The sequence below is a fragment of the Syngnathus typhle genome, linkage group LG5 (assembly GCF_033458585.1).
Source record: "Syngnathus typhle isolate RoL2023-S1 ecotype Sweden linkage group LG5, RoL_Styp_1.0, whole genome shotgun sequence".
NCBI classification, from domain to species: domain Eukaryota; kingdom Metazoa; phylum Chordata; class Actinopteri; order Syngnathiformes; family Syngnathidae; genus Syngnathus; species Syngnathus typhle.
In genome coordinates, this window is record NC_083742.1 from 17,428,160 (window position 1) to 17,450,209 (window position 22,050).

The following is a 22,050-nucleotide window of genomic DNA, read 5'->3' on the forward strand; positions in this document are numbered from 1 at the left end:
TTATTTCAAGAGGCATGTTTTGAAAGAATCAATCATCTCGTTTACTGGTGCCAATCTCAATGTCAAGCCAAGTATCTGGTGGTGGTGATGACGATGAATGGACCAGCCCTACCGTGGATGTATTTGACCACGTTGACGCTGAGTCCGTGTCGCGAGATGGTGGTGAGCACGTCTCCGGCGCTCCGCCTCCAGGGCAGGTTGTGCGGCGGGCACCAGGACGTGATGGCACTGAACAGCAGGTGCAGGTCGTCCTTCTGGGCCAGCTCCTCCGCCGGGGACACAAACGTGCACAACTTCACCAGGATCTGGGAAAGGAACAAAATCACAACCTTTAAAACTCCGCCCACCACGCATTTGGCATCCTAAGCCCGCAATCCCAATGCAGGCTTCAAACCCAAACCCGGTGCTTCTCAATTTCGTTTTTATGCCCCACAGAAGAGGAGGAAAATATTCTACGCCCCCTCAACTAGACTAAAAATAGAAGCCTTTGTCCATAAAATTGAATTAAATTGTACACCTCTGCATAACAACGTAACCTCTGACCCCCCCACCACTATTTGAGAAACACTAGCCCTAAAATAAGCCTTCATAAAAGCCTTGTAGGAACACAAACCTTGGTTTGAAGCCTTAAGCCAGGCCGGTAACCTTAGTCAGACTGCTAACTTGTTCTTCTGGAAACCCAAATCTGAATCGGTGAAGGCTTTTAGTTTCCCTCCAAGTGATTTGTGACACGCGTGTTCTGCTCTGGTACCTGGACAAAGACTTTCTGTAGCAGCGCCCGGCGGTCGGCCGGGGGCAGCTCCGCGGGGGGCTGGGCCGGGCCGGACGTCTTGTCCTGGGAGGCCGGCGGCGAGGTGGGAGGGGGCGCGGCGGGGCCTACTGGGGCCTCCACCATGTGTGGGAGGTCAAAGAACAGGTAGAGACATTTGACCAGCGTGGATGGCACAGACATAGTTGTCATGCAGTCCACCGTTTTCTGAAAGAAAAATCAACGTGCGTGCGCGTTAGAAAAGATGGATTCAAGGATAAAACGAGGAAGGAAGGTAGCAGGGAACGCACTCCACGTGGGCTGAGAGACTGCTTTGTTGATCACACACACACGCACACACAGAAAGAGAGCGTCAGGAAGACCGTTGTTGTTGTGGGGCTATAAAAGCGGGCCCGCTATCACAACAGACACATTGTACAAGCGAGGAGACAGACAAGGCGCCTTCTGCACTGACCTGTCCCGAGGAGGCCAACAGGTTGATGGTGGTGAGGAGCATCCAGCCGCGACTGGCCTCCTCGCTCTGGTTCACCTCCAGGAATTGCACGATGGCTCGGCTGGCCGCTTCTGCGCGCGCACACGTAAAGACGTGCTTGTTAGGCAGCTTTAAATCATCCTCCGACACGGCTTTTGCAATTAGGCTGCCCGGCGACCAGTCAGGGGTCTCCCCCTCCACGCACGCACTGACCGGTGGATTTGTTGGAGGCCCTACGCCTGATCTCGGTCACCATGAGGCGGGACACCTGCGTGGTGAACTGCAGCAGGTCCGAGAATTTCTCCGTCATGCTGCTGGGAGCCGCATTCCCAAAAACCTGAGAGTGGGCACATAGTGGGATTTTTTTTTTTTTTTTTTTTTTTTATAAATTGCAGTACAACATGCAACAGTGTCACATTTTAAAACAATACATCATACTCACTAGAGACGCTAAAGGTATTTATGCGTGCATCTCGCCTATTTTGCAAGTCCATGTTGGCTGCGACCAGCCAATTGGAGGACGGAAAAATGATGACATCGTCATCATTGGCCCGAGAATGAAATCTGATTCAACAAAGAGTCCAACCGCTTATTTCGGTGAAGTTACACGGCCAGCGATACCAACTGGCGGAGGGCCTGGGCAGATTAGAGTACCGTAGCAACACGAGGGCCAATTGGACACGGCATGTATTATTATCATTGTCCACCTGGGGTCACTATCCTCACTTCCACAGACTTTGAGTGTTTATGGCTTTAAAAGGCTGAAAAGTTAGCACCACTGAACCTCAGTCAGTCCGGGCGCCCGTTGTGACCATCGTGTAGGAATACTATTACTGCTTTTTCACGCACCCTGTTGAAGACGGGCAGCATCATGTAGAGCTTCTCCTCCTGCTCCTTCTGCGTCATGTGACGGGGAGGGTGGCAGAGTTCGGAGAAGAGGCGCCGCAGGTGCATCAGGCCCAAGGCATTGTCCTGTGGGCTGCACTCCTCCTGACGCGGCCGCCCCATGATCCTTTTCATCATGTTCATCTTGAGAGGCTTGCTCAGGACGAAGCTCGCCCTGGACAAAAGTACATGACCGCTGGTGAGTAGAACGCTCGCTGGTCGCTTGCTGAGTTGCAGCGGCTAATGCGAGCCAATGCAAAAAAAAAAAAATCACACTGGGGGTGGGGGGGGGGGGGGATGTCATGCAGAAAGTCAGCGTAAAAATAAAAAAACACTCAATGAAAGCAAACCCCTGTGGAGCTCAGCCTATGAACCCAACAGAAGCGTTCGCGCGTGACATCTTAATGCCTGCGTCCGCAGTCCCTCAGGAACGGGAAACGCTTCAAACAGGATGTGTGTGTGTGTGGGGGGGGGGGGGGGGGGGGGTAAATCTGCTGTTATTGTGGTTTGCAGTTCCTCAAATTGATAAACAGGACAGCAAGTGATTTTAGGATGGGAACGAGCGACCCACCAAAACGCTCCAGAAGGTCTACTTCAGCAGTATTTCACATTCGGAGTCCTCAACGGTAAAACACAAAGCAGTGAGAAGAGCCAAACCTCGGTCGACCCAAATAGAAAGTCGGAAGGGTTTCCGGTCGGACGCAAAATGTCTGAAAAAAAAAAATCATGACGATGCCCAGAAAAATCAGCATGCTGCTTCCTGAGTCACGGCGGGACAAACGTTCCGAGAGGGACAGGCGGCTGGCGTCACGGCACCTGCTGACATTTTAAAAATAGAATCTGATTCAGACGAAGGGGGGGGAAAAAAAAAAAAACGGCACGGCCCGAGACATTGTTGCAAGCCACGCATCCGATATGACTCGACACACAAAGCAACACACAATAACTCCACGACCATAAACGCCGGGCAACCGACCCGAGCATCGGTAACCCGGGGAACAGGCCCGGTGCAACGGCCCAGAAAACCAGCCTGCAGTGCAAACCGTATTCTCTATCAAGGCAAAGCAAGCCAAGCACAAAAGTCACCATTCTAAGCACTGTCCAAACACGGTCAACATCAGAAGCCAAACCAGAGACTGCATATCAACAGAACCAAGTTTGGAGTCGATGTGCTTGATGGAATGGCAAGGGAAAATTTAGTGAAAGCACCCACACGTTAGCGACTTTTAGAATATTCTTGGCAATCCTGTTCCAGAAATTCACCAATGAGATGTTGGAGATGCACATGAAGGCTATCTACTACAGTGACTGTGAACAGCAGAGGGTCTTCATGAGCTGGCTCTCAGGTACCACAGCATTTTGGAAAGTTGCTCGAATTTAATAGAGTGGATTGTCAAGGTCCTATGATGATACTAGCTTCTATTAAAAGCAAGTTACATTTGTTTTTTGGGGGGGAATTTTCACAGAGAAATTGTTTGCATTTCAACACTGTACTTGTATTTGCAGAAGAGTTATGTTGCGTCAATTAAATAAACAAAATTATAGTTGACATTCGGTGACCTGGTGTGTTTTTACCAAGTCCACCAATTTATTCTTAGATCTTTCTCATAAAAATCCAAATATAAACAAATAATATTGCCAAAATGACCGCTATGGTCATTCTAGGAGTTGCAGAATTCTGAGAGACCGATTGTGATTGGAGGTACTCAAATGACTCGAGGACGAGCTACTTTCACTTGGTCCCCCGACAATCAAAACGAGTCAGCCAAATAAGTCAGTGAAACGCAAACTCCTGAGCGAGAGCGTCCGTCACGTGCGATGAGCGTCTCCCGCCGAGCGAGCTGCGGACAAGCCCGCTGTCTTCAAGGGGCCGCTGCCGCGCCAGTGGGAGAAAGCGTGACATAACCGCCCGATGTCTCCCGCGAGTTGATTCAAGACCAAACTGACATTCGTAAACGTCCAAACAATGTCTCGGAACCGGACGCAAATCGACGCAAACTCTGACTGAAATCCATACCAACGTTTCTTTAACCGAGGCCGCGTGAGGAAGGCGGCCGAGGAAACGTACAAAGACAAAATATGTTCCTTTAGGGTTAAGATCGGCAAAGCGAGTCGATCAAAAGAGAAAAGATGGTAGACCGCAACCACAGCTAACGCCTCGGTCGCCAAGGAGACGGGCTGTTGTTTTTTCCGCTACCTGCTGTTCTCCAGGTGCCCGGCCAGCATCTCCACGCAGGGGCGATTCATGTCGAGTGTTTTGCCTTCAAGACACCCGCCTGCCCTTCTTTCCCTCCTTTCCTTGCTTCCTTCGGGAATGTCTTTTCGACGAGAAGCCGTAGCGGTGTCGCTCCTTCTCCCCGGGGTGGCGCGAGAAGGGGAGAAGCATGGCAGTGCCAGTGGCTTTGTTTGCCAGCCGGCCTGCTGCGCGTGTGCCTCCGTGCGTGCGTGCGTGCGTGTGGCCGGCCTGCCGGGACTGGTGCAGCTGATCCCCCCCTGACACCGGCGACGTGCACGCGGCGTCGGAATAAGAACGAGCGGAGGCAAAAAGAAGGCTGTGTCCTCGTCACACATGTCGGAAAAGAACTGGGATGGCAACTTTAGAGAGCAAACAATGAGTCACGCCTAGTGTTCAAGTACATCCACCCATCCGTCAAAAGTGAACCCGACGAGTCGGCGAGGACCCGGACTATGGTGACCTAATTTCAAAAGTGTGTATCAAACTGGTAGCCCTCCGCACTACACAGTAGCCAGGTTTCGTGACCCCTGCAGTAGACCACAAACAAGTGCCGAGACTTTGGGCTTGACAGTCCGTCGCCATGGTGATAACATGCGGCAACGTGGAGCTTAGCTGTCAGTTGGACTCATGGGTTGGAAGACTCAATCCAAATTCGACTGCACCATTTTGAAACTTTGAAATAGTAGCATGTCGGGTTTTTGTGTGTTACTTCATGCATCAGGTGAACGTAAGAGTGAAAGAACAACAAAAAAAAATCGGTAATAACGTACGGCTAGAAAACTGCACACTTTGACTTGGATTCAAACATTCTCGGCCCTGAGAAGGCCTCCGGCATGTAAGAAGATACTGGCGCTGCTTTTGTCGCAGCTCTGCCCTTTGTTGTGGTGTGTTTGCCTCTCCGTCACGTTGCTCGGGTCTCGGCCGCATTGCCCGTTTGCCGGCGGGTGCCTTGAAGCCCGGGCCACACCCACTCTCTCAAAACAGCTCTACCACCAGGGTAGGAAATGAGGACAGACGAACCTTAGTGCTCGCCTGCTGTCCCATCTCGGAACCGGACGGAGTCATGTTGAATCATATCGCCCATTAAAAAAATAATAATAATAACGCTAAATAAACAAACATGAAACCCCCAGAGAAAATAGTTGCAAAGAACTCTTGTTTCGAAAATACATGAGTAGCGAGCACCTCGTGTTGGCAATACACATCTGCCATCAGATGTTTCTTATAACATCTACAGCTTCTGACACCTGTAACCAACACCATGTGTACTGTAACGCCTCGTATGTTGGAAACGCCATTTTGAACATGATTCTGCCACACATGGAATCACTTGGTTCTGTTACACACATGACGGAAGGATGAAGGAAATGTCAACAACCAACAATGTTGATGTTACACACTGATGCGACTGACTCCCCATCCGGTTGGAATACAAAGCCGCCCGCCCGTGTGCAATTCACACACGTAACGCATGTTTCCATCACGAACATGTTCGGTACGACTGTTACACACCAACCACATCCGAGCGCTCCACATCGGCTCCGCACACATTTCCCACCGGACTGGTGCACGTCGCCGCCGGTCGGTGGACTAATCGAGCAATGCACCCCACCACCGCACCGAGGCCCGACGTAAGCGGACTAAAATGCCAGTCATTTCCTCTGGAACGTCACACGAACCGAACCGGCCATCCGGTACCGTGACCGAAACAACCCTCCCCCACCTTCGTCATGATAAATCACAGCGGCATTATTGCGTGTCGCTCGCTCGCCCACCTCGCTTCGGTAGTCGCGACGATTCGGACACCATCACGCCACAAATCGCTTCCACGGTCGAAGCAGATCGGGAGGTCCAGCGTACGGAGGGTCTGTCCCTTTGCTAGCCGCCGGATGATCCCGCTAGCACCTCCAGCGACCCATTTTACGTGCTTGTCCACATGGAAAATAAGATAGTAGCTATCACAACATGAATGATTGATGTAAAATCGAAAAGCGAACGACGGACAAGGTACATTTAGGCCGAAACTGGGTGTGGGGAAGTAGCCGAGGCGCACGACGCTTGTTGATGCTAACTCGCCCCAGCCATTTAGCTTCTCCGCGGAGTCTCCGTTGAGTACGCAAGACTCACCAGCCAAGTAGCGGTCACTGCAAAACACTTGGCCCGGATTCAGAGAGGAGGAGTGCAGCGGCGCGTCGAGGAGCTCCGGGCGGGCGGCCTCCACGTACATCCATAAGGTTACACGGGACGCCTCGGTCCGCCGCTCCCGCTGCTTCAGTGCCGCCCGGTGGCCATTCTTTCCCCGCTTAACATACACACACACACCAAAGGAGGAAAAAAAACCAACAACAAACAAAAAAGCTTAGCGCAGAGCTCCTCGTTTTCCCAGTCGGTCGGTGAGCATCCCTCCAGTAGAGCCGAGCACTGACTGAGCAAGCAGTCAGAGAGCCGGGAACAACACGCCGAGGAGTGAAGCTGACATCTGCCGGTGGGAAGGAAGAAGACAAGCCCCTGGAAGGACGTGCAACGGCGGCCACGAGAGGGCGCCAGTGGCTCACATTGACATCCGAAGAGCGAAGCTGACATCTGCCGGGGGGAAGGAAGAGGACAAGCCCCTGGAAGGACGTGCAACGGCGGCCACGAGAGGGCGCCAGTGACATTGACATCAGATCACCAACTTAAAGAAATCAAGTGCACCCCGCACACTCCAGCTGCGGGTATACTTACCGTTTTTTTCCATGTCTAATGCGCCCCCATGTATAATACGCACCCTAAAAATGGCATGTTGATGCTGGAAAAAAGCCTGTACCCATGTATAATACGCACCCAAATTTTGATTCCTACTTAAGTCCGTAAACGTAAAATTATTTCAGAAAAAAGATCATCTTTGGGAACAACCGGATGTTATTCTGTCGGTCAGTATCACTGCGCATGCGCTAGCAAACTCGATAGCGAAGAAAAATTTCGGATTTGTGTAGGGTACACTGTGACAGCAAATGATTTCTCAAATGTTTACAGTTTTAAAAAAGAAACCAACAGTTGACATTTAAATGCTTGAGTAAACTTGACCTTTCCTGATATACACGGACTTTTGGACAGGATGCCGTAGTAAGAAAATATTTGCATTGTCGTGCAAAATGTTTGTGGCCACACTTTTGGTTTTCCTTTGACTTCCACGTCAACATAACTAAGAATGAGACTGAAGACCAGTGAATTTGTCTTTTTGTTTCACGTCTTTGTCTGCTGGAGCTTGTATTTGTGCCTCGCTCATCCATAAACATGACATTCATGTCAGCAAGCGTGGGCCATAGCCTTCCCTTCAAATGGTCGACTTCCTTCTCACTTCTGGACGTAGATGTTTCAGGGCCTTCTGGTCGGATCTTCAATTTTGTGTGAAATAATTTAATAAATTCGGGAGCTTCCAGGAATCACCCAGCTGGCTGCGACACGTTTTTTCGTTTATTTGGGATGTTTGCCAAGCAGCATAAGAGGAAGAGAAGGTGCAGACTTTCAGTGAAGTACAAAACGTTTCTCTGAAATGAAACAGGAGTCTACCTTTTTTTTCCCCTTGATTTACGGCTGTGAGAATTGCAAGATTCTTTATGCTAAGCATGAGTCAACTCCCCTCAAGGCACTTTGCAGGTGGATTTTTCCACTTTCGATCTCCAACGCACTCACACCTACGGGCAATTTGGAGCGCTCAATCGGCCAACCCTGCATGTTTTGATGACGTGGAAGGAGTGCCGAGAGAAAACCCACGCAGGCACGGGGAGAACATGCAAACTCCACACAAGGAGGGCCGGAGGTGGAATCAAACCCGCAGCCGCTGAACTGTGAGGTGGACGTGCTAACCAGTGCCTTTCCGACTTACTTTGAGTAGAAGTTTTGTTTTTTTTAGACTGATGCACAATGTACATGTAGGAATGTTACAGTTTCAATCTCATCACTTTCCCTTTTTTTTTGCCCCCAATAAGTTTTTCACAGATTTGCTTCGAAGCCAAAGTCGACACAAGCGATTTCCCGAAAATCACATGACTGCAGAAGCGGCCCATAAAAACAGACCTTTATCATCATCATCTTGTGGATATGTTGAGTTTGTTTCACCACACCTGGCAAGCTTTTTTGTCTTGATGATGCTTGTCCGGATGGTGGGCGAGCACAAACACGCAACCAAACACCTGCACAAAGCTTCTTTCACATAACGTAGCTAGAAGAAGTCTACACACCCCTATTTGGATGTCTAGTGTTTAGATCAGTGAGCGGTCACACCAGACACATTTATTGTTTTGACAAGATAAGGTTCATTTGATGGTTGTCATATTATTACTCGAAAGAATTTAAATGCTGTTAATGAGTTACGAGACGAATGTCGGAAATTTCCCTTGAAGGCTCGGTGGAGGGGGCAAGACAAAAAAGTGAAAGTGAAAGTTGGTGCCAAAGAGGATTTAAAGGCCGGCGCCAGGTCTCCTTTTCGGTCAGAAGGCGCAGTCATGAATCCGCACAACTTCCTTGGCTTCTTCCTCGTCCTCATCCTTGTCTCCTGCTGCTGTACGGGTCAGTATATTAGGGACACTTGTACTCAGAGCTTTTCAGCTTCATTCAAAGATGCATTGCAATGATCATAGATGGTTAAAATAGGAATGGGTGTTAATTACTTCAATTGTAAAACATGGCGTTATTACTGGTACATTTATTTTGTATTTGGTTTAGAGTAAATGAATAGATGAATAGAAATTGTAATGAATCTGTTCCAATTGATAGAGAATTGAATTTGGACTTTGATTATAACTATTAATGTATTGAACATTTCACTTGTATACCAACTCAAAACGGTAATGTTGTTTTTTTTTTTTTTTGCTCTTCGTAATGGCATTTTCCTTTCATTTTGTCGTCAGTGTCGCACGGCCAGATGCCCAGCGACTGCTGCTTGGAGGCCCACGGTGTGGCAATCCCGGAAAAATTGCCCTTGGTGGACTACCGCCTTCAGATCGCCGGCTCCGGCTGCCGTATTAGCGCCATTGTGTGAGTTTGGCTTCTGCGACTTGACATTAACGGCGGCAAACACATCTTGATGTGAAGGCCACGTCGTGGTTCAGTTTTGTGTGCAGAAAGGGAACCAAGCTTTGCTTTGCCACCAATGCGCCTAACGTGCGAAACGCCATGCGAAAAGTGGACCGCCTCAAGAAATTCTGCCGGAACAAGAACTACAAGGTGGGCCGCAGACTGAAGCATTTGAATGCTTTGTTAAGTACCAAAATGAAAGGGTTTCTCACTTTTGACTTTGGGTCAAAATAGTTTTACAAATTCAAAAAGTGAACCGTGTTCTTTGTCATTTGCGACACAAACTAAACATTTTTGTTTGTTCTTTCGCAGGTTCCGGCCTGTTTGGGTGTCCCGCACGAGTGACATTGGATAACTTCGAGAATGTGACTTGTCGTTAACCAATAAAATGTTGTCCCCTTGGTTACAGCTGTTTGATATTATGACTCTCAGGTTGAAAGTTGAAAAAGTATGGATAAACCTCCATAGCTTTATATTATGACCCTCCGGTTGAAAAGTTGGTTTTGTTAAACTTGATTATTGTCATTCGTCAATGTTTTTTGCATCATTGCTGGCTGCGCTGTTTCCCCCCCACACGCTTTTTTTGCCTTAAAATCAAAGGCGTGACAGTGCTGCCAGAACATGCAATCTGATTGGACTTGACTTTTTTTTTTTTTTTTTTTTTAAAGAGCAGAATTTACGTGGATTGGACTTTTGGACTCAATAGCACAGGTGAGTGGGATGATGAAAAAATGTCTGCCTGAAAAGAACCAAAGATGGTGACATTTTCAGGATATACTACTATTTTGTTACATTTACAAAAAGAAAAAAAATGTCTCGGTATTGCCTGAAAATCTGCTCCAACAGAAGTGCCAATTTGTTTTCAGTAAAATATTTTTCTTTACTATTATCACATACCATTGTTGCCTCCAAAATGTCTTCCTTTTCTACTCTAAACACACACACACACACACACACACAGGAGTCACGTGTTCACAAGAGCACTTTAGTTAGCCACATTAGCTGATTAGCATCATACATATGCACAAGGGGAAGATGGTGTAGAGATTTACAGGTTGGGGGAATCTTCTAACGGATAGCAAACGACGTATTTACACTGGAATACTGTTGGCATTTTTAAATAGTTTCAACTGTACAAGAAAAGCAGACAAAGAGTCTAACACCCTCAATAAAGTGTCCAAACAGTGCAAATTTCCCTTCTTTTTCTTCAGGACCCAAGCTCGCTAAAACTTAGTTTGAGCCGCGACTATGACAACCGGGCGACCAGCGGGGAGCCAAGACCGGAATATATGGCGGAAACACCAACGTCGAAATAATTAGATCCTGGGTCAAATTGTCAACTGGCCAATGTTTCAGGGTACCGTGCTATTTTACGGGCATAAAAATAAGTTCTTCGTGATGTCAGAGGCATCTTTTTTGGCTCCCGGTCTTAAATATCAAACATGTAAAAAAACTCACTCCTTCAGAGTAAATTGCAAACAAAGCGCAGGCAAGCTAATGTTAACAAACTCTGGACTTTGTCTCCTTCATTGTGAACGTTTGTACGACTTCAGTCATTTCGACGTCAGGCGTTCTGCCGTAGCGCTTTAATTAGCTTGGAATAGTGCTTCAAGAACATTCAGACACTTGTTGAGGGATCGCCAGGTCCAAATCTGTTGCAAGCAACTAGACTCCGTCGTAGGTAGTTAGCGTGACAATGGTTTTAGCAAAGCATGCTAAGCTACAGGGGCTAACTCCATTGACATTACAGGATGTACAGGATGCGCGTTTGTTTCTTTAATAGAGCCAAGAAAATTCTTATCGGTTTGACTACAGTGATTTAAGACATGATTACGTATTCATCCATTTGATGCCCATCCCTGTGCTGCATCTTCTAGTAATGTCACAACATTACATGATGGCCCCATCCACCTCCACACATGGGAGTGATTGACAGCAAGTCCAACCTGGTGTATCGATATCTCCCAATCATAATATTAATAATAACCATAATATTGGTGACATGATCACAGTCCAGTTGCTGTCTTTGAATTTTGGTTATTTGGCGGGTTGCATGCTCACGTGGGTCAATGGAGGGCACTTCCTGTTCACCGTGGGCGGAGGGACTTCACTGTCCGGATTCAGACTCATCACCGGAACTCCCAGCGCTGCAGACGCCACCGGCACCGCCGCTACCATTGGAGCCGCTGGCATCCCGGGTCTCCCCGGTGCTGCAGAGCGAGACGTAGACAATGGGCACCAGGCCCCGAGCGGCGCCCGTGGAACAGAGAAGCCAATCGGCATCCGCCTTGCTCAGCACTCGTAGGACGTCGCCTTTGTTGAAGCTGAGCTGTCCCGTCTCTGTGGCGATGTGGTGGCACAACGCTTGCACTTTGCTGAAGGAGGAAAAGAACAACTTGAGCCACATCACTGTGTAAAAGGCAGCGACAGTTGACAGGGGATTCTCTTGGCTGGTGAGGTAGAATCAAGGCCTGCTTCACAGCAACGTGCGACTGGACCTTAGGTGAATTTAAAAACCAAACGTCAAAACAAATCCCTAACTCTCAACTCTGCGATTATGGGATTGTCCCGTTTTGGCCCTGTACCGTGTGAAGCGGCAAAGGCGAACGACAGGTTTCAAGCAAAGAAACTATGAAGATCCAAGTAACATGTCGAGGTTAGGTCGGGTCTAGATGGGTGGGCAAAATCGGGGAGGTTGAAGCTGACCCGCAAATTAGGTTCTGAAAATTCTGGGGATAGGACAACAGCTCCGTGAAAAAGAAGATTTGCAAAACTGCCATCCGAGGCTCAGGATCTATCCTGTTTTCGTGGAGTTCTGAGGTAAAGGCTCACAGAGCTGGCCATCTTCCGTCCGTGCGGGAAAACTCAAGGGTGGAAGGACAATGCCCATCGCTGATTTCATAACTAGGTAACTGCTGCGTGTTTGTTTGAAGCGACTTTTTGCTTTTGAAGATTCCTACCATGTTGAGAGTTTAGTCTCACTAGCATTGGTCTCGTTGGGTGAAACCACACCGGACGGGGGCCTGGCGGGCGCCGCCTCTACCTTTTGGCTGCCCCCAGCACCGATAGTCTGCGCCATTAGGCCCAAAACCGATGAGTCCAGACCGAGCCAGCCAGACGGCAGCCTGTAAAATACAACAAATGGACTTTTTGTTCATTTGAAACACGCGTGCCACGGCTTAACCACGAGCGTGATTAGCTTAGCCGGTGTACTGAATTTAGATCTCTTTTGATAGTACCTGTTCTTCTGAGCTTTAGCCTTGAGTTCACTTGCGTATGTCTTGGTCGCCGACCCAAAGAGCCGCCCCCAGCGCAGCCCCTGACCAACGCTCTCCGGCTGGACTTTGGTCGCCGGACTTGGGACCGCTGTCACCTCCTGGTTGAGGAGCGACTCGGGCGGGCTTCCCATCCAGGAGGGCCGTCCCCCAGAGCCAGACTCGGCGCCCTCCACTGCACCCTCCCTGGGGGGCGGCAGCCGGCAAGGGCGGCGCTCGCCCGACGTCCGGCGCTTGTCCGTTTTGACAAACTTGGAACCCTCTGCGGACTGGTCAATGTAGACTTGGGAGGATTGCATGAGTTGGTACCACCATCCAGCCTGGCGGTCCTGACGCTGGCGCCCCTCGTGCGTGGCTGCGGGGTGCTTCCTCAGGGGATAATTCCCTACGTCCTTTTCCTCACTTTCTTGCCCTATTCCCTTCATCCTCTGGCCACCCGTCACTCTGTCCTCGGCCCCGTTAGCAACCCCCACCGGGACACTCTCCTTCCTGGAGGCCTCCGTCCTGGGCCAGGTGCCATCCGGCCTCATCGCCACCCTCTCTCTCCCGGTGACCATGTCCCCGACGGCGGCACCCCAGCCCCTCATGAGCTGCAGGGTGGAGCTGGTGGTGGACTGTCCCGCTGAGCGCAGCAGCTCTTTGCGCCGCTTCTGCTGCTCGCGCCCCGTCGCCAGGAGCCGGGGTTCAAACAGGAGGTCCAGGTCAAACGGGAGAAGCGAGAGGGGCTGCAGCAATAGAAGGAGCTCGCCGAACAGCTGCTGACACGCACCCTGAGCCAGCGGGACCAGGCCCCAGGTGTTGTAGTGAGCGGCGATGATGTCTGGAACCAAAGGAGAGGCTGATGTAGAGGGTGCTGCATCAAAGAGGAGACATGTTTCTTATCTTGCCACTTATGCGCAGCTACAACTCCGCAGTCTCCACTTTGCCGTGGCCACGTTTAGGTTTTGGACTTTTTCAACTACTCGTACTCCCGTCTTCCTTATTTTTTCGCTCCGCAGGTAAAAGTAAGTAAACTTACCTTCGTGTGTCAGGAGGTGACCGAACCAGAACTCCAAAGACTTGAGGCTGGAAAAGAAGAGCGACGAGATGAACGAGAGGCTCAAAATAAAACAAAGAGAAGCAGGACTTACTTGAGAAGACCAAAGATGAAGGCGTTGAGTCTCATGCTGTGGCTCGTCAGCTCCGAGAACTGGTTCACCTTCATCAGCAGGTTGTGGAGGACGCGCGTGGATGGACCTGACCGACAAAAACACCCAACATGGTTAAGGGCTCTCCGAAACAACTAGAGGGAGCCTGGTTGGTCCTTACCCAGCTGCGTGGAGGCCTCCACCAGGCTCCAGGGCTGACAGCGGCGCTGTCCGATGATCAGGTCCAGCACGTAGGCCTTGAGGCCGTCCTGCAGTACCTCGTGCAGCGCCGGGCATAAATACTTGAGGATCAGGTGACCCACGTTGGGACTCACCCAGCTGTTGCCCAACTTGGCCTGGAATGCAAAATCCGCATGAGTATCAAAAGACTGACGCCAACGCAGACGTGTTGGACTTACTTTGACGTCAGGGTCTCGGCTCGTACCGAAGTGAGCCACGATCAGATCGACTGCCGTGTTGACAGCCTTCACCAAACCTGGCAAAAGTCCGGAACGCAGCAATGTCAGCATTTAGTTTGCCTTTTAAGACCCTAACTGGCACACAGGTGTCTTTTCTCAATGCTCCCAAAAAGACTCAATCACGCTCACCAACCTCTCTTGTGAGTCATGTTGACGGCAAACTGTGAGCGCGAGGCGGCGGAAGAAGAGGACAAGGATGAAGCTGCGGAGGCATCCGGGGACAGGCAGAACTCCTCGGGCGGCCTCTCAGTCAGAGACAGGTAATCTGGGGGCAAGTTCTGCTGCATCTGCTTGACTGAAGATTCAAAAGAAAAACAGATTCCCAATTACACACCCGAAACAGGAAGTAGGTGGTCACGTGACCCACACCGTACCGTGAAGGTGTCCCGTCGGCCGGCAGCGGGGAGCTGAAGGGAAATCGAAGACGTTGCGTCGGGGAGGACGCCGCGGATCTGACAACGAGGAGATGCCAGCCGGTCTCTCGCCGCCAAGAGGGTTCTGACGTCGGTATTCCCGCCACTTTAAGGCCTGGGGGGAGAGGTGGTGCGCTGCCAGACGAGTGCGAGGAGGAAAGAAGAACAGTAAGAATAAGGCGGGACGAGATCATCACAAACATCAAGGTGATGAAAAGAAAGAAAACGTTGCAAGTCCAAGGGAAGTCCAGAAAACAAACAACAGAATTAGAAATTAGTTAAATTTAGTGTTAGAGTCGCAATTTGGCATCATTTTCAAACCATCAACATGTTACTTTCTCATAATCAATCTCATTTTTTTGTCAGTGGATTGGCATTCCTACAATAATTTTCACGTTCCAGTTTGGACAAACAGAATCTCTCCTTGGCAGAGCTACTTTATAGTGATGTGAAACTGACCATTCTGCATCCTGCTTCCCTCCACAAGGCTTCCAGTCTTGACGCACCCCAGGGGGCTGACAACGTCCCCGTGCAGGCGCGGCAGGGTGGGGGGCGCCACCCCCCTCTTCGCACCAAGGCCAGCGGGGGGAGGGGTGCAGTGCGGCGGCCCCGTGCGCACCGCGCTATGTGGGCAGCGGGAGAGGTTGTGAGGGGCCGGGGGGCTCGGGGTGCACGTGGAGCAGGTCCTGCTGCTGGCGGCCTCCTCCTGAAGGTGCACTGGGGAGTAACTCCCCAGGGGCGACGGACGGACGGAGCCGGGGGGAGCCGCGGCTCTGGCTACGACCTCCCGATGTCGCTCCTCGCTTTCGTCACCGGAGCCAGAGCTGGCCTGTATGCCAGACACGTAGCCGGTCATCAGGTGGGGCAGGGGCTTAGGCTGGGGGGGCTTCGGAGCCAGCTGGTGGTGGAAGGTGAAGGGCTGGATGGGGAGGGAGGTGGGCCGCTGGTCTTTGCCGTAACGCACCACAGCCGGATGGACGTCGGAGCAGCTGGAGGACCTGCCTGCATCAAGGAGAGCAAAAACCACTGCTGAATCTAAATCTGTTCACTTGTTCATATAAACTAAGATAATTGTCATTGAAGCAATGTCGTCAGCTAACAGAAAGCACACGCTCATTAGCTTAGCCAAATAACATTACCACTGCTCAGACACAATAAACACACACGTGTGTAAAAACATGCACGCAAAGACACACAAACACACACATTTGTGCCTGTGAGCCGCCTCGCAGTGTTGCGCAAGATGTTTATCAGTCTAGAGGCCCTAGTGCTGCTATCGCTAGAAATAGCCGCAGTGACATTGGCTGCCAGAGTAATAATAAGTTAATAAGTGGCAGTGAGAACGGTGGAAGACGGAGGGGAGGAAACCAGGGTGGAAAGAAAGGGGGGAAGGAAGAATGCAAGTGAAGACGGGAAGGCAGCGCGCAAGACACACCTTCAACGTCCGTCTCCCGGGTGGCGTCTTGGCCACAACCGGGGGCAGCGGCGTCACCCTCCCGGCTGGGCGAGAACTCGCCAGAGGAGTAGGGATCTGCCTTGAGGGACGGCGAGCTGCCGTGCCGCCGCTTGCTGCGGGCCATCTCGGCGAAGGAGGTGACCCGGGGCGGCGGTGCAGGAGGAGGCTCGGCCAGAGCGCCGCCCCCATCGTTGAGGCGCACGGGGCAACTCAGCATGCGCTCCAGAGAGCCCGGGTGGGGTCCCGGCGACTTGTCCAGGTTGCGGTCGTAGCTGCGGGATCGCAGTCGGCCGGCGTCCTGCTCGTCCTGCGGGGGCGACACGTTGACGTACACTTGGAGGAGATCGGCAGGGGCGTCTGGCTCGTCCGCCGCCTCCTCGTCTTCATCCTCTTTAGCCGCCACAGGCTGCTGGAAGAAGAGCGTGAAAGGCATTGAGGAACCTTCTCTGTTTACCAATCTGCCCGCTGCACTCCATCTGCTTCCCCAACAACGAAGGTACGCATGGCAAATGGCGCTCGGACTCATGTGACATGATTTTGAGTCACGCTCCAAGATTTAGCGCAGCAGATGTGGCGACTTAGCGTCACAGACGCAAAAATAAAATGCATACTCAGTCGGGGAGGAAAAAAATCCCAGGTAACAGTCAGCAGACCAAGAAAAAGCAGAAGATGATTATTTGTTCTTTGCTTGCTACTGCTCCTTTGATATGCCCATGTTGTACATTCATCAACATGGAAAAATAACAAATTAGATTATCTGAATGCAAATTCAAAATGAAAAGATGATGGAAAACAACACACGCATGAATCAACTTTTACAACTGTCAAAGGAAAACCGAGGGCTCACCGTCACTGACTTTTCATCCTCCCCCTCATCTTCCACTTGCTGGTTGGCCCTCTGCAGGAACAGGAAGTACTCGCTGGGCTGGGTGGAGCATGGCGGGCTGCCCCTGCTGTGCTCCTCTGAGCCACTGTGGACGGACGATCCGGCGGGGCTGGGCGGAGACTGGGATGACAGCTCGCAGGTGACCAGTTTGTAGTAATTCTGGCTGGCCACCACCAACCGGGCCCGACTCTGCAGGCAGGACACGTCCCCGCCTGCGGGCGTCGGACAGAAGGAGTTGCAGTTGGCGTCCAGCTCCACGGCGGCCTGGTGCTCCGCCGAGCAAGAGGAGTAGGCGGACAACGAAGGCTCTCGGCCAAGCGAGAAGGCCAGCGGAGGCTCCGTGGGCGATGTGAGGAGGTCCAAGTAAAAGGCGCCCTCTATTGGGTCCCGCTGGTCAATGGCAGAGGGCCGCTCGGCAGGGCTGTTCAGGTTGCCTGGCTTCTCGGGGACGCCATTGTTCATCTTGTTGTAAATAGTGCTGAAATTGACTAGCACGCCGTCCGAGCTGTTGCACGACGAGTCGCTGCAGTAGCCTCGCGGGCATTCTGGGAAGGCATCGGGGAAGTCCTGGGAGAGGTTCTGGGCCACGGTGCAGCAGGAGCAGTGCTGCGCCAAAGACCCTGAGGAGTAGGAGCCCGTCTTGATGCCACAAGGCATGGGAGGATCTTCGTCTTCGTCGTCCTCCCATTCGTGCTCGCCGCAGTCCACCGACATGTTGGAGCCGCTGCTGCCGTGCCGCCGGCCCAGCTCCGGCGGGTCTGAGCTTTGGCTCGCGCCATTCCGATAGCGTGACTCTGACGCAAAGTTCAGGCCGCGCAGGCAGAAGGGCGGCGAGGCGCCCTCGGCGAGGCCGTGGAGGTGAAAGGAGGAGTCCTCGAGATAGCCGGCCAGGTTGTCGTCGTCCTCGTCGTCCTCCTCATCCTCATACTCTTCGTCGTCAGTCTTGACCAGAAATGGGTTGCAGCGTATCGGGTGGCGGCTCCTGGTCTTGACCCGGGGTATCGTGTGAGCCGCGACCAGTTGCTCGTCGGAGATGCTGGAGGTGAACGAGGAGTCGTCGCTAGCCGTGCTGCCGCCGCCCTTCCTCTCCGGTGGCGTGTTCTGAGCGGAGGTCTGAATCAGGCTGCTGTAGAGCAGCGCCTCCCTCTGGAGGACGTCCCTCTCCGGAAGGGAGGTGGTGCGACTCAGGCCCAAGTTCTCCGGGGGGCTGAACGGGTTGCCCCTCTTTAGAGAGCCACTCCCGACACCGCAAACCCCCCGCCGCCGCCCCGACACCTGGCAGTGCACCAGGGGGATGTGGTGCACGATCAGGGTCTCGCCGGACAGTTTAGGGGGGCCGTCCATGGCGGAGAAGCAACACGCTCGGAATCAGACGAGCCTGCGCTGTCAACAGCGGCAGGCCTGGTGCAGCTCAGCGGCGGCAGGCCGGGTGCAGCTCAGCGGCGGCAGGCCGGGTGCAGCTCAGCGGCGGCAGGCCGGGTGCAGCTCAGCGACCCCGCTGGGAGTGGGTGGGTAAGTCGAGGTTATGGTCAGCACGGAACACAAAGTCAGAGACGGAGAACGACATCTGCAGACAAAAAAAGACTGCGTGTTACTACTTTATAGTCAAATTTATTTTCGTCAGCGCGCAGAACTCGACTGGATCCAGTTGTCAACTGGTGGCAAAAGTCCAAATGTCAAGGTGAGTGGCTGCAGCCTCAGGCCAGGTCCGGGTGTCCTCAGGTCAACGGGACGTACAATTCAATTCTTATCACTTGTATTAGACTTGGTTCGAACTACGAAATGTCTTTGTGCGATGGAGACAAAAGAAGAAAGGCCGCTCAATCCAAATGAGCACTCACACGTTCAATAATCCTCTATGATAATACTAATCAACCCTCTACGGTGCCTGCTTCGTGTATGGCAGAGAGAAAATCCACATGGATGGATTGAGGCATGTTTACTTGACCAAAGGTGGTTTGTTTAACTGGTGCTCTTACCTCGCGTTTAAATAAGAGCTAGACAATCAACATACGGCCTACTTGGCGTCAACGCGTCCCCCTCGTCAGCTCGTCGCACCTCTAGTAGAACGACCATCACAGAGTCATAAGCATCGGCAAGTCGGATTGGTCAAATTGTTGCACGCGTGAACTAGTGTCACCGGTCAATGAATCTGATTGGGTGTAATGTGATCTCGACCCATCTCTTGAAAACAAGTCGCAAAGGTCAACTGTTAGTCTCACGCACCAACTAGTTGCACAGATCAAGTATCAGATCAACTCTTATCTCTGGTCGACACATTTGTTTTGCGCATATCAACTTGTCTCTCTCGTGACAACCAGTCGACCTTATCGACATGTCTTTCTTATCTGCTTCACAAGCACCAAGCCGACGCTTTCGTCAACGAGTCGCACTTGGCGTCAACTAGCGACACACAACAAGAGAGACGCCGGTCAAGAGATGCCCGTGACCTGGATGGACGTTTGACAAACAACGCTGGTTTGCTTCCCTAAAGTAGATTAGCTTAGCAAGGCTTATGTAAGAGTTGACCGCTAGCCGTCATGGGCTAGCATCTCGGTTAGCATGACTGCGACAAGTGGATACCCAGGGTGGCGGGGCGACATGCAGCAGCTGAAGCAAATTAGAAAGACAACAGGCCACCCTCATAAAATAGAAAATATGTGCATCCTGCCTGTTACATAATGTGAGGAGAAACGCAAGTACCGTTTTTTTCCGTGTATAATGCGCCCCCATGTATAATACGCACCCTAAAAATGTCATGTTGATGCTGGTAAAAAGCCTGTACCCATGTATAATACGCACCCAAATTTTGACTCCTACTTAAGTCCGTAAACGTAAAATTATTTCAGAAAAAAGATCATCTTTGGGAACAACGGGATGTTATTCTGCCGGTCAGTATCACTGCGCATGCGCTAGCAAACTCGATAGCGAAGAAATGTTACATTGTGACAGCAAACGAGCAGGTGATCGAGCAAGCGTCTGATACCAGAGCATTGTGTTCGTATGGAGCGTGTTTGAAGTGAACAGCAGAGAAGAAAGCGCATCTGTAATGGCGGTCTTTGTATCATATACGGATTTAAAAAAAAAAATAATAATAATTTTTTTTTTGTACCCATGTATAATGCGCACCCCAGATTTTAGGACAATAAATTAGTTAAATTTTGCGCATTATACATGGAAAAAAACGGTAGATACTAAAACACATCTTTATACTGTCTGCAAGACATCACGCTAACCACAGAAGATTCACGGAAGGTGCGCCTGCAGACTAGCTGCACTGGTCATACTCGCTCACACTGGCCAAACTTGTCAACTAGCCGCAGTCGTTAGCAAGCCAGACTTTTCACTTCTTTTCAACTGGCAGAATTCACCAAGGTGCCACTCTCACCAACTATTCCCATTCCGCCATTCGTCACGCTTGTCACGTTCATCCGGTGCAACAAACTGACTAGTTGATGTCAATTTGTTGCACCGGTCTGTGTTTACATATCAAGGGAGTGCCGTCATGCTGCTGCTCAAGTGTCCAGGGACGCAAGCATTAACCAAAATCGACATCCCTCTGCCTCGCAGTATCGAAGTACCACAGTGAACATCCCCAAGAATTGAGTTTGTCGTCCTAATTTAAAAAAAAAAAAAAAAGAAAACAAAAAGTATACTCACACTACAACTCAATGAAAGCTGAGTAAATTATAGCTAATTACATGTGGGATGCATTTGTAGTATAGTTCATGTCAATAATATTTTTAAGACTGGTAATACGTGTCAGAAACCGAACGAGACTTTTATTTTCAAGGAAGGCAGCGGAAATACTAGTCATTGCTTCTGTGTGTGGAGCTTGACGGCTGTTTGTTTCTGTCATGTCGGGATCAATATGTGATGATCAAATGAGGTCTTGGGCCTCTTGTGTGTCATTTATCGAACATCGTCATCCAATAGAAACTAAATCTGTGTTTACGCCCAATCATCTCTTGTCTATGCGTAAAACACGGCAAAATCTTGTTACTGGCAAGACCGACACAAACGTTCCTTTGTGTCAATGCGATAGATGTACATATATATATTTAAATCCCGAAATGCACAGCCCAGAAACGAACTCTGCTGTCTTTTCAATGAGAAACCAGCCACGAGAAATGTTGCTGGATAAAACGAGACGAGATGATGGATGGATGAATGTGGTGAAAAGAATATTTGAGGAGGAGGCTGAGGGAGGCGTCGTCGGTTCGGTACGAATGAGCCGACAAGCCTGCGGGGCCGGACCGCCCAAAACCTCCATACCTTTTCTATCACCGACGACGAATTCAAAACAGTCACCTTGTCCCCGGTGGTAAACGTGGGGGTCCCTGTCCGGCGTCCTGGCGTTTCATGCACGTACGAGTGCGGGAGCCCGTGCAAAGACGACGTCGACGACGAAAATGCTTCTTGTCGATTTGGCGGAATACACACACTGCGCATGCGCGGTGACGACACCGCCTTATCTAACCCGCATCATGACATCCACTTTGCCTTCCGCCTTGCCTGATGATTCTAATGTCATCATTAATAATACTAATAATAACCCGAAAGGACAGACGTGCCTTAAAACATACATAATAGTGGTGACAGATCATTTATTGTCATTTTCTGCATTTTGACACCTGATGGTGCTGTATGAGAGGAATTCTAAACTACAACGTAATCAAGAGTGATTAGCATAAGTACCGTATTTTCCGCCCTATAAGGCGCACCTAAAAACCTAAAATTTTCTCCAAAACCAACAGTGCGCCTTATAGCCCGGTGCGCCTTATATATGGACCAAATTCCTAAATTCAAACTGGCCCAAAGCATTGTGTCATGAAATCAATCATAAGTGGCCCGCTGAAGACTATGAATCATGACTCAAAAAGACTATGGATCATTATTTTATGATTATAAAGTAATTTGTTTCCGTCTGAAGTTGAAATAAAAAAGATAAAATGGAGAATGATTTGATTTGGATTAAAAATCTGACATGATGC

General features: G+C 50.6%; 2 protein-coding genes and 1 long non-coding RNA gene across 11 annotated transcripts in view; 1 reads left to right on the forward strand and 2 right to left on the reverse strand.

The window, feature by feature from the left end:
• The window catches only part of wdfy3 (WD repeat and FYVE domain containing 3), a 31,570-nt gene extending 24,721 nt beyond the window's left edge, over positions 1-6,849 (reverse strand). For 4 of the 6 annotated variants that reach the window (XM_061279017.1, XM_061279016.1, XM_061279015.1 and 1 more), the window contains exons 1-6: positions 6,490-6,849; positions 2,091-2,301; positions 1,455-1,578; positions 1,224-1,333; positions 752-976; positions 113-305 (exon numbers count right to left, since the gene is read on the reverse strand). In XM_061279017.1, the coding sequence (XP_061135001.1) occupies positions 113-305; positions 752-976; positions 1,224-1,333; positions 1,455-1,578; positions 2,091-2,270 (832 nt within the window). In that variant the 5' untranslated portion in view covers positions 2,271-2,301; positions 6,490-6,849. Of the gene's footprint in view, positions 1-112; positions 306-751; positions 977-1,223; positions 1,334-1,454; positions 1,579-2,090; positions 2,302-6,137; positions 6,292-6,489 lie in introns of those variants that run through there. The other 2 variants (XM_061279014.1, XM_061279018.1) reach the window with 2 other exon arrangements.
• Positions 6,850-10,391: 3,542 nt separating this feature from the next.
• Positions 10,392-21,499, reverse strand: rusc2 (RUN and SH3 domain containing 2). Of its 4 annotated transcripts, none has more exons than XM_061279031.1 (13): positions 21,368-21,499; positions 17,018-18,623; positions 16,150-16,576; positions 15,174-15,716; positions 14,676-14,849; positions 14,435-14,596; positions 14,242-14,318; positions 14,004-14,178; positions 13,826-13,931; positions 13,714-13,760; positions 12,660-13,548; positions 12,381-12,545; positions 10,392-11,795 (listed from the first exon to the last, which is right to left on the reverse strand). In XM_061279031.1, exons 2-13 carry the CDS (start codon positions 18,398-18,400, stop codon positions 11,528-11,530), a joined length of 4,416 nt encoding a protein of 1,471 aa, XP_061135015.1. In that variant the 5' UTR covers positions 18,401-18,623; positions 21,368-21,499; the 3' UTR covers positions 10,392-11,527. The 4 variants fall into 4 exon arrangements, with proteins under 4 accessions (XP_061135015.1, XP_061135016.1, XP_061135013.1 ...); XM_061279032.1 differs by having other exon boundaries at positions 12,660-13,515; positions 16,150-16,579; XM_061279029.1 differs by having other exon boundaries at positions 16,150-16,579.
• On the forward strand, positions 16,547-20,706 carry LOC133154523 (uncharacterized). Its single transcript, XR_009714486.1, has 2 exons — positions 16,547-16,666; positions 19,417-20,706. It is a non-coding gene; the product is annotated as an uncharacterized LOC133154523 (long non-coding RNA).
• Positions 21,500-22,050: the final 551 nt, after the last annotated feature.